Here is a 12258-nt window from a genome sequence, read left to right as displayed (position 1 = left end):
TTTCTTTAAGTAGACTCACTTTGTAAACTTCTTGCTTTTCCTAAGCAACAGTATCCTTAGTATAACAGTATGCTATGATAGCATAGTTTAATATTGTAGCTATATTTTTCTAATTATTTAAAATCATTTAAAAATATGCGTGTGGAAGACAAACAAAGCTCCCTTTGAATTTTTTTCTGTTTGAGCTTAGAAATTTCTACCAGCACTTTTGATATTTTCAGGCTTGCCAACAGCTTCAATAAGGCAATGGCAAATTTTAAGTCATTTCAAACACCAAAAGCTGCTCTTTGGTTTTTATAATATTGACTAAAGAAGGGGGGCTTAGCTCTAGGCAGGAAAAGAATGTAAGAAAAAAAGTGAAAACAGTGAAACCACAAAAGTTTCGTTGCATCTGAGGTGAAGTGCATAATATGAATTATCACCATCTTCTGTGCTAACTGTGCTTTAATGGTGATTGAAACCAGTTTCACAGCATCGAGGTACATATTTTACTTGTGGTGAAATAATTTAACCACAAGAAAGTCTTTATCTCTCTATAGGAAAACACAAAAGAAAAAAGCCATGATTTCTGTGGTGCAGAGCAAAGCACGGCCAGTCTTTCCCGCCCCTCAGCCTGTTTCATGACTCAGCTGACGAGGCTTTTTGCCGCACCAAGTTGTAAATTCATTTTTCTCATGAACACTCAGAAGGTTGTCCTCAAAGAAACAAAGGAATTTTTAAGTGCTTTGGTGTGTTAGTTTTCTCTTTGGTTAAAAATGAATTCCCTTGGGTGTACTTAGGCTACAGAACTGTACATGTCAAAATGGTTAAGATGCTAAACTTAGTGGTATGTATATTTTACCACAACTTTTTAAAAATTTAAAATGGTAATTTTATGTTATATGTATTTTACCACAGTAAATAATATTGTAAGACCACTATACTTCAATAAGATATTCCCTTTTTAAGGAAGACTCATGTTTCTTATTCTATATTTTTCCTTCTCAAAAAGGATGCTTTTAAAAGATATTTTTTATATTTTATTTTTTCTTTTCTTTATTGAAGTACAGTTGATTTACAATATTGTGTTAGTTTCAGGTGTACAACAAAATGATTAAGTTTTTTTTCAGATTACATTCCATTATACATTATTATAAGATATTGAATATAATTCTCTGTGCTATACAGTAAATCCTTGTTGTTTGTCTGTTGTATATATAGCAGTTTATATCTGTTAATCCTATACTCCTAATTTGTTCCTCCCTCCCTCCTTCCCTCTCCCGTTTGGTAAGCATAAATATGTTTTCTATGTCTGTGAGCCTGTTTCTATTTCTAATCTATTTTATATATAGATTTATTTGTACTACTTTTTAGATTCCACATATATGTGATATATAATATTTGTCTGTCTCTGTCGGACTTACTTCACTAATTCTGATAACCTCTAGGTCTATCCATGTTGCTGCAAATGGTAATATTTCATTCTTTTTTATGGCTGAGTAATATTCCACTGTGTATAAATATCACATCTTCTTAAGCCAATCATCTGTTGGTGGGCATTTGTGTTGTTTCCATGTCTTGGCTATTTTAAATCATGCTGCTATGACCATTGGGTGCATGTATCTTTTTGAATTAGAGTTTTCTCCAGATATATGCCCAGGAGTGGGATTGCTGGATCTTTTTAGTTTTTTAAGGAACCTCCATACTGTTCTCCATAGTAGATGCACCAATTAACATTCCCACCAACAGTGTAAGAGGGTTCCCTTTTTCTCCACACCCTCTTTAGCATTTATTATTTGTAGACTTTTTGATGATGGCCATTCTGACTGGTGTGAGGTGATAGCTCATTGTGGTTGATTTGCATTTCTTTAATCATTAGCGAAGTTGAGCATCTTTTCATGTGCCTGTTGACCATCTGTATGCCTTCTTTAGAAAAATCTGTTTAGGTTTTCTGCTCCTTTTTTGATTGGGTTGTTTATTTTTTTGATATTGGGTTCTATGAGTTGTCTGTATATTTTTAATATTAACCCTTTGTTGTTTGCATCGTTTGCAAATATTTTCTCCCATTCCGTAGGTTGTTTTTTCATTTTGTTGATGGTTTCCTTTACTGTGCAAAAGCTTATATGTTTGGTTAGGTCCCATTTGTTTATTGTTTGCTTTTATTTATTTTGCCTTGTGAGACTGACCTAAGAAAACATTGGTATGGTTTATGTCAGAGAATGTTTTGCCTATGTTCTCTTCTAGGAGTTTTATTGTGTCGTATCTTATATGTAGTTCTTTAAGCAATTCTGAGTTTATTTTTGTGTATGGTTTGAGGGAATATTCTAATTTCATTGATTTACATGTAGCTGTCCAGCTTTCCCCAACACCACTTGTTGAAGAAGATGTCTTTTCTCCATTGTACAGTCTTGCCTCCTTTGTCATAGATCAATTGACCATAAGTGCGAGGGTTTATTTCTGGGCTCTCTATTCTGTTCCGTTGATCTATGTGTCTGCTTTTGTGCCATTACCATGCAGTTTTCTTACTTTAGCTTTGTAGTATAGTCTGAAGTCTGGGAAGATTTTTGCTCCAGCTTTTTTCTTTTTCCTCAGGATTGCTTTGGCAATTCTGGGTCTTTTCTTGTTCCATATCAGTTTTACAATTATTTGTTCTAGTTCTGTGAAAAATGTCCTGAGTGTTTTGATAGGGATCACATTAAATCTGTAGATTGCTTTGGGTAGTATGGCCATTTTAACAATATTTATTCTTCCAATCCAAGAACATAGGATATTTTTCCATTTCTTTGAATCATTTTCAGTTTCCTTTATAAATGTTTTATAGTTCTTGGTGTATAGGTATTTTACCTCCTTGGTTAAGTTTATTCCTAGGTTTTTGTTTTTGTTTTGACATGATTTTAAAATCATGTTTAAATTTCATTGTTAGTGTAAAGAAGTGCAACAGGTTTCTGTGTATTAATCTTGTATCCTGCTATCTTGCTGAATTCATTTATTAGTTCTAGTAGTTTTTGTGTTATGACTTTAGGGTTCTCTATATAGAGTATCATGTTATCTGCAGATAGTGGCAGTTTTACTTCTTCCCTTCCAGCTTGGGTACATTTTATTTATTTTTCTTGTCTGTGGCTGTGGCTAGGACTTCCAATACTATGTTGAATAGAAGTGGTAAGAGTGGGCATCCTTGTCTCGTTCCTTTGGGAAGTCTTTCAGCTTTTCACCATTGACTATGATGTTGACTGTGGATTTGTTGTAAATAGCCTTCATTATGTTGAGATATGTTCCCTTTATACCCATATTGATGAGAGTTTCTATCGTGAATGGATGTTGAATTATGTCATGTGCTTTTTCGGCATCTATTGAGATAATCATGGGTTTTTTTGTCTTTTCTTTTGTTGATGTGGTGTATCACATTGATTGATTTGCATATGTTGGGCCATCCTTGTGACCCTGGAATGAATCAAACTTGATCATGGTATAGGATCCTTTTTATGTGTTGTTGGATTCAGTGTGCAAATATTTTGTTGAGGAGTTTTGCAGCTATATTCATCAAAGATATTGGCCTGTAAATTTCTTTTTTTGTAGTGTCTTTGGTTTTGGCCGCAGGGTGATGGTGGCTTCATAGAATGAATTTGGGAGTGTTCCCTCTTCCTCAGTCTTTTGGAAGAGTTTGAGAAGGATCAGTGTAAGTTCTTCTTTGTATGTTTGGTAGAATTCCCCAGTGAAGCCATTTGGTCCTGGACTTTTGTTTGCAGTGAGTTCTTTTTTTAGCTACAGATTCTATTTCACTTCTAGTGATCAGTCTGTTCAAATTAGCTGTTTGCTCCTGACTCAGCTTTGGTGGGCTGCATGTTTCTAGAAATGTGTCCATTTCTTCTAGGTTGTCCGACTTGTTGGCATATAATTGTTCATAGTATTCTCTTATGATTTTTTTATATTTCTGTGCTATCAGTTGTTATTTCTCCTCTTTCATTTCTTATTTTGTTTATCCGGGTACTCTCTCTTTTCTTCTTGGTGAACCTGGCTAGAGGTTTGTTAATTTTGTTTATCTTTTCAAAAAAACCAGCTCTTGGTTTTGTTGATCTTTTCTATTTTTCTTCTGAGCTCTATTTTATTTATCTGCTCTCTGATCTTTATTATTTCCTTCTTTCTGTTGACTTTGGATTTTGCTTGTCCTTCTTTTTCTGTTCTTTTAAGTGGTAGGTTAGGTTATTTATTTGAGATTTTTCTTATTTCTTGAGGAAGGACTGTAGTGCTATGAACTTCCTTCTTAGAACTGCTTTTGCTGCTTTCCATAGATTTTGTAAGGTTGTGTTTTCATTTTCGAGCTTTCTATTCTCTTCCATTCATCTTTATGCCCATTTTTGTGCCCATACCATGCCTAGTGCCTGCCTCACTGCTGGAAACTGCCAGAGTCCCTCACCAGTGTTTGTTTTTGGTTTTTTAAACAGAAGAAAGAATCTGTGAAGAAAACACAAGATGAAGAAGTAAAACAAATAGATGAAGAGAGAACCAAGCAGATTTATAAGAGCTGGAAAGAAGATTCGGAGTGGCAGGCCTCTTGTGAGTACCCAGAGGCCTCCATAACAGTAACACTAAGCTAGTTTGTTCACAGAATAAGATGATCCATCTAGGAAGCACTTAGAGTGGTTGTTGAGAGATTTTTTTTTTTTTTTTTTTTTTTTTGCGGTACACGGGCCTCTCACTGTTGTGGCCTCTCCCATTGCGGAGCACAGGCTACGGACGTGCAGCCTCAGCGGCCATGGCTCATGGGCCCAGCCACTCCGCGGCATGTGGGATCTTCCCGGACTGGGGCACGAACCCGTGTCCCCTGCATCGGCAGGCAGACTCTCAACCACAGTGCCACCAGGGAAGCCCGAGAGATGTTTTAACACTAAACTATTACTCGAAGGCTACAGAGCCATCCAAATATTGAGTAGCAGAAAGGTTCTCATCTAAACATTGAATGGCAGAAAGGTTCTCAATTCATCTTTGTACCATCAAAATTATGATGTATGTATATGATGAAATGGTATTTAGCTATGAAAAAATGTTTTGGAAGAGTGTTTAAAGTCCTTGGAATGTGTTTATATCTTTTTAGCTTGGAGAAGAAAAATCATTATAAAATAGTATGAAAAATATCCCTACTTAAAAATGTCTAAGTATATGAGGGAAAAGAAGTGGCAGGTTAACATATTAACATTAGTTTTCTTGGAGAGGCAGGATTCAAGGTTATTTATTGGAATTCTTCTCGTTTTTCTGTATTTTTCTCAGTTTTCAACAGTGAACACATCTTAACTTTGTAATCAGAAGAACACAGGTGTAACAGGCTGGATGTGTCAGCATCCCTTCCCCACCTATGGCTCAACCCTGCCCCATTTTGAGTTAGCACTGCCCAGAGATCGTCCTCCTAGGGAGAGGCCAGTGCAGATGAAGGCAGAGCAGAGCATGTGTGAGGATGCTGGGAGGATTTGGATTTGAAACAGGATTAGAGCTTCCATCTGACTTGGACAAAGACACCCTAACTGCCCAGTCATCCCTTGAAGCAACAGGAGGAGAACAGGGGCGGCCGTGTTTGCAGAATGTTGGGAATTCCATCACAATGAACACCATTAAAATGACAATTTTTGTGAAGTGAAAATGTTTACCAGATCCAATCACTTATATGCAGTGAAATCTTAGTGTAATGGAAGACTTCAGGCATTTCTGTGAAATCAAACATAACAGATTCTGATCAATAGTGTCTGAAGTACAGATACACTCAGTAAAGCTTATTCTTACATCCTGCGTTAGGGTCTTTAATGCTAGGCTTTGCTGGTGCCTGTTCATTGTTACCAGAGTCCGTTCTGTTCACTGTCTGAGGTGCTGATTCTTCTAAACATCTCCGTGGCTCATGAGGGCCTTTCTCAAACCCCACTGTTTTTCTAGTGCGAAAATCCAAGGCAGCTGATGAGAGGAGGCGCTCCCTGGCAAAACAGGCGCGGGAGGACTACAAGAGGCTGTCCCAGAGGGGGAGAGGCGGCGAGGGGCCACTGAGCCCCCCCGGCGGCCCCCAGAAGCCTCGGAGGCCCCCCCTTCCACCCAAGCCTCAGTTCCTGAGCCCTTCGGGACACCCCTGCAGACCTCTCAGGTAAGAAGCCATGCAGGTGGCTTTAAGCATAAGTGGTGAAATGGCTGATTAAAATAGATGAATTGCGTGGCCGCTGCGGGGAGAGAGCCTACTGGTGCCATTCAATCCAGCTCCACCTCTGAGTCTGTGATTCTGAGACACCTGGGCAGCACTTCATCTCCCCTCATCTGTAAAATCCCCGCTGTGGGTACCATTAACACAGCCAGGAATTTCGTGAAGATGCTTAGCGAGGTCCTGTGCTGCCAGCCCAGCTCACCCCCACATGGTGACAGCCAGTGAGGGGTGGGGGGACAACTGGGGGGTCATCACAGTAGGAACCCAGGCTTGCTGGGCTTCACATCATGAGCAGAGATACATTTCCTCTGCTCAGGATTAAAGATTTGATGATGATTCTCATTCTGGGATATACAACCAAGCTCATAGATTGAGAATTTGGAAATGTTTCTTTTCTTTTTTTTTTTTAATATCTTTATTGGAGTACAATTGCTTTACAATGTTGTGTTAGTTTCTGCTGTACAACAAAGTGAATCAGCTATATGTATAAATACATCCCTATATCCCCTCCCTCTTGAGCCTCCCTCCCACCCTCCCTACCCCACCCCTCTAGGTCATCACAAAGCATTTAGCTGATCTCCCTGTGCTATGCAGCAGCTGGAAATGTTTCTTTTTTAAATGAAGACTTTATTTGGCCATGGTGGTCCCTTTACCTCCTAGGCTGTGGGGGGAATTAGGCAGAACAATTTGTTTTGGAAAATCCCTGAATAAAACTACAGTGCAAACCCACAGCCAACATCATTCTCAATGGTGAAAAACTGAAACCATTTCCACTAAGATCAGGAACAAGACAAAGTTGCCAACTCTCACCACTATTATTCAACATAGTTTTGGAAGTTTTAGCCACAGCAATCAGAGAAGAAAAAGAAATAAAAGGAACCCAAATCGGAAAAGAAGAAGTAAAACTGTCACTGTTTGCAGATGACGTGATATTATACATAGAGAATCCTAAAGATGCTACCAGAAAACTACTAGAGCTAATCAATGAATTTGGTAAAGTAGCAGGATACAAAATTAATGCACAGAACTCTCTTTCATTCCTATGCACTAATGATGAAACATCTGAAAGAGAAATTAAGGAAATGCTCCCATTTACCGTTGCAACAAAAAGCATAAGATACCTAGGAATAAACCTACCTAAGGAGACAAAAGACCTGAATGCAGAAAACTATAAGACACTGATGAAGGAAATTAAAGATGATACAAACAGATGGAGATATACCATGTTCTTGATTTGGAAGAATCAGCATTGTGAAAATGACTATACTACTCAAAGAAATCTACAGATTCAAGGCAATCTCTATCAAACTACCAATGGCATTTTTCACAGAACTAGAACAAAAAATTGCACAATTTGTATAGAAACACAAAAGACCCCAAATAGCTAAAGCAATCTTGAGAAAGGAAAATGGAGCTGGAGGAATCAGGCTTCCTGACTTCAGACTATACTACAAAGCTACATTAATCAAGACAGTATGGTACTGGCACAAAAACAGAAATATAGATCAATGGAACAGGTTAGAAAGCCCAGAGATAAACCCACGCACATATGGTCACCTTATCTTTGATAAAGGAAGCAAGAATATACAATGGAGAAAAGATAGCCTTTTCAGTAAGTGGTGCTGGGAAAACTGGACAGCTACAGTTGAAATTAGAATGAAATTAGAACACTCCCTAACACCATACACAGAAATAAACTCTAAATGGATTAAAGACCTAAATGTAAGGCCAGACACTATAAAACTCTCAGAGGAAAACATAGGCAGAACACTCTATGACATAAATCACAGCAAGATCCTTTTTGACCCACCTCCTAAAGTAATGGAAATAAAAACAAAAATAAACAAATGGGACCTAATGAAACTTAAAAGCTTTTGCACAGCAAAGGAAACCATAAACAAGACAAAAAGACAGCCCTCAGAATGGGAGAAAATATTTGCAAACAAAGCAACTGACAAAGGATCAATCTCTAAAATATACAAGAGGCTCATGCTCAATATCAAAAAAAGCAAAAAACCCAATCCAAAAATGGGCAGAAGACCTAAATAGACATTTCTCCAAAGAAGATATATGGATTGCCAACAAACACATGAAAGGATGCTCAATATCACTAATCATTAGAGAAACGCAAATCAAAACTATGATGAGGTATCACCTTACACCAGTCAGAATGGCCATCATCAAAAAATCTACAAACAATAAATGCTAGAGAGGGTGTGGAGAAAAGGGAACCCTCTTACACTGTTGGTGGGAATGTAAATTGATACAGCCACTATGGAAAACCATATGGAGGTTTTTAAAAAACTAAAAGTAAAACTACCATACGACCCAGCAATCCCACTACTGGACATATACCCTGAGAAAGCCATCATTCAAAAAGAGACATGTACCACAATGTTCATTGCAGCACTATTTACAATAGCCAGGACATGGAAGCAACCTAAATGTCCATCGACAGATGAATGGCTAAAGAAGATGTGGCACATATATACAATGGAATATTACTCAGCCATAGAAAGAAACAAAATTGAGTTATTTGTAGTGAGGTGGATGGACCTAGAATCTGTCATACAGAGTGAAGTTAGTAAGAAAGAGAAAAACAAATACTGTATGCTAACACACATATATAGAATCTAAAAAAAAAAAAGGTTCTGAAGAACCTATGGGCTGGACAGGAATAAAGATGCAGATGTAGAGAGTGGACTTAAGGACACGGGGAGGGGGAAGGGTAAGCTGGGACGAAGTGCGAGAGTGGCATGGACATATATACACTACCAAATGTAAAATAGATAGCTAGTGGGAAGCAGCAGCATAGCACAGGGAGATCAGCTCGGTGCTTTGTGACCACCTAGAGGGGTGGGATAGGGAGGGTGGGAGGGGGACTCAGGAGGGAGGGGATATGGGGATACATGTATACATATAGCTGATTTACTTTGTTATACAGCGGAAACTAAAACAACATTGTAAAGCAATTATACTCCAATAAAGATGTTAAAAGAAAAATGCAGTGATATCACAGCAGAAACCCCCATCCCTTATCTTCACTAAATATAAAATTATTTTCTCCTGGTTATTGCTATTACATGATTTTTTCATATTTTGGTCTGGAGAAAGATGATATTTAAAATGACCAAGAGAAATCAAATATTGATTTAATGAAACACAACTGTCTAAATCCTTTTCCTCTGAAATAAAAACTAAAAATCCTTCTCTGTTAGGAGTATGGAAAAATAAAAAACAAAGATCTCCTTTTGTGTGGGGTCAGTAGTTATCTTCAGGGCTTTTTCCTAATGGGGATTCTGTCCTCAGAGGAAGCAGGAGATGGACCATTTCCTCTTCTATGATTATTTATACTTACTCAGTTGAAAGGTTCCATCTGGGGACTTGGGGACCAGCACTAACTGACCATGTTCTACAGAGTGACAGTTTGGGGAACGATTTTTTCCTTATGACAAAAAGAGAGGCCCCTTAACGTTGTGCCTGGGGCACGGAGTGTGAACTCCCGCGCAGGTGCCTCCCACACCCGAGCCTGTCACTGTGTCGGGCCGCAGGTCCCCGCAGGCTATGTGCCTCTCCAGGCTCCTCCAAGGGTGGAATACAGCTTGTCATACACCCACAGTATTTTTAGAGCACAACTTATGTGACTGACAGCAATGAAGGTGCCTTTTTTTTTTTTTTTTGTGGTACGCGGGCCTCTCACTGTTGTGGCCTCTCCCGTTGCGGAGCACGGATTCTGGACACGCAGGCTCAGCGGCCATGGCTCATGGGTCCAGCCGCTCCACGGCATGTGGGATCTTCCTGGACCAGGGCACGAACCTGTATCCCCTGCATCGGCAGGCGGACTCTCAACCACTGCGCCACCAGGGAAGCCCTGAAGGTGCCTTTTAATGAGGGTTTTAAGACGATGTTTTAAGCTCCAGTAGCTCATTTTTTCCAACTTAAGCCACTTGCATGAAGTGCTTTTTTGTGAGGTGGCCAGACCGGATGGTTTCAGGGCTGGGACTTCAAATAGTGATGACCAAGGTCAGCTAGGAACCAGCCCAGGGAAAGACAGACACAGGCTGTCCTTGGAGTTTCTGCTTTACCTCCAAAGATTTCCCGAAGAAAAGAACCTAATCTGAAGGCCAGGAGGAGAACTTAACATGTAATCTCATGTGTGTGCAGTGTCTGCTCCCTTGGAAAGTCAAGTATTATAAGCTGTTTTCTCCAAAATGCTATGTATGTATGTACATGCATATACATCACGTGTATATATCTGACATGTATGTCACATGTAACTCCTGGTAGCATGTGTTACCATAAAAAGCATAAAGAACGTAATTTACATGGCAGGATATTCCGGTAGCTCATCCAAACTCGTTGTTGTTTTTACATTGAATTCTGCTCAGAATTTGTGGGCCTGGAACTTGGGAATACATTTGTTACACTGCAGTATTAGTTTTTATAGTGGAAATTGACTTAAGTTCTACTGAATTTATTTCAAATCCATTCTGCTGCCTATATCTTTCTCTTAACCTATCTTCAAACACTCCTTTTGCTTCTACTTTTTATTTCTGAGACTGCCTTTTAGCAGAACTCTTCAAAGTATGGGAGAGAAGGAAGCAAGTCAGAGAGGTTAGTGGCAACAGAAAGATGAGGAAATTGAATGATGAAAATGTTAGGGAGAAAGTTTATTCTATTGCATCTGGTTTCCTCCTTTTGCAAGTACATGCTCTCCAGGAAAATATGGCTGGGGGTGTATTTCACTTTTTAATGCTCATCTTGTCAAATTTTAATTAATGGAGCTTCTCATTCATATTAAAAATGAATTAAAATCTGTGTGTCGGTACAGCAGCAGCTCATGGCTAGCCTGCAGGACTGGAAGGGCAGGTGAGAGATCTGCTCCCTTCTATTCCCTGCCCTGAAGGAACCATGTGACAGCCGTGCGCAGGGTCACACCCCGTGAGCTCAGCTGCGAGGCCAGATCTTCAGACATGTTATACTCTCTGCGTCTGTGTGTGATTTTTGAAAGCATTATTTTCCAATAAGTTGAATCTAACTTGAAACCCTTCATGAATGTCAGAAACCAGGCAGCGGCAAGGCCAGCGTCCCGCTCGGCCCATGGGGACATCGTGCGCTGGTTCCGGGAGGAGCAGCTCCCGCTGCGGGCCGGCTACCTGGGCACCTCGGACAGCATCGCCCCATGGTTCCACGGTGAGTGCACGGCCCCGCCCCTGGTAGTGGGTGAGCCGGCTCAGCCTCCAGGCACTCAGGGTCAGGGCTGCCTTTCACCTGAGCTGCCCCCGAAGAGGCCCTGACCTTGTTCTCACAGAACAGCTTTTCCCGGCTTTCTCAGGGAGCTACAGTCTCACAACCAGAGGCCCACGCCATGGTGGCTCCCAGCACGGGGGTGATTCATCACCCCGGACGGACACCACCACATTGTAAAGCAATTATACTCCAATAAAGATGTTAAAAGAAAAATGCAGTGATATCACAGCAGAAACCCCCATCCCTTATCTTCACTAATTATAAAATTATTTTCTCCTGGTTATTGCTATTACATGATTTTTTCATATTCTGGTGTGGAGGAAGATGATATTTAAAATAACCAAGAGAAATCAAATATTGATTTAATGAAACACAACTGTCTAAAGCCTTTTCCTCTGAAATAAAAACTAAAAATCCTTCTCTGTTAGGAGTATGGAAAAATAAAAAACAAAGATCTCCTTTTGTGTGGGGTCAGTAGTTATCTTCAGGGCGGAGGGAAGGCAGGCCCCTTGGGACGGCCCCAGATGGCAGCGCTGTCATCCGTCCCCCACCCAGGGAGGGGCTGGTGTGGCCTCTGTGGGTGGCCGGAAGGTCTTGGGCTGAGTGACCTTGAGCAGATCATCGTTCTCCGCAGTGACTCCTTATCTGAGCCTCACTTTCCTCATCTGTTAAGTGAAGGGGTGGGACTTTGTGATCTTGAACTTAAAAGTCGACCCATGCGGTTAAGGCTGCAAAGTGGGTCTGTTGGGGGCTGAGCAGAGGTCAGCTCGTAAAGCACGTCTTCATTCGACCCTCGAAGCTAGACTCATCCAAGACGTCTGTTTACCCAGCGCCTGCCTCACCGACCTCTCCGT

General features: G+C 40.2%; 1 protein-coding gene across 5 annotated transcripts in view; it reads left to right on the top strand.

Annotated features, from left to right (window-relative positions):
- Positions 1 to 12258, top strand: part of SH2D4A (SH2 domain containing 4A) — a 73986-nt gene that overhangs the window by 39417 nt on the left and 22311 nt on the right. For all 5 annotated transcript variants that reach the window (XM_032618379.1, XM_032618378.1, XM_032618377.1 and 2 more), the window contains 3 exons: positions 4422 to 4533; positions 5899 to 6100; positions 11217 to 11347. In XM_032618379.1, coding sequence (XP_032474270.1) covers positions 4422 to 4533; positions 5899 to 6100; positions 11217 to 11347 — 445 coding nt within the window. The remainder of the gene's footprint in view (positions 1 to 4421; positions 4534 to 5898; positions 6101 to 11216; positions 11348 to 12258) is intronic.

This window comes from Phocoena sinus, chromosome 21 (genome assembly GCF_008692025.1).
Source record: "Phocoena sinus isolate mPhoSin1 chromosome 21, mPhoSin1.pri, whole genome shotgun sequence".
NCBI classification, from domain to species: Eukaryota; Metazoa; Chordata; class Mammalia; order Artiodactyla; family Phocoenidae; genus Phocoena; species Phocoena sinus.
The sequence above is the reverse complement of the archived record's forward strand: the minus strand, read 5'-3'. Positions and strand labels throughout refer to the sequence as shown.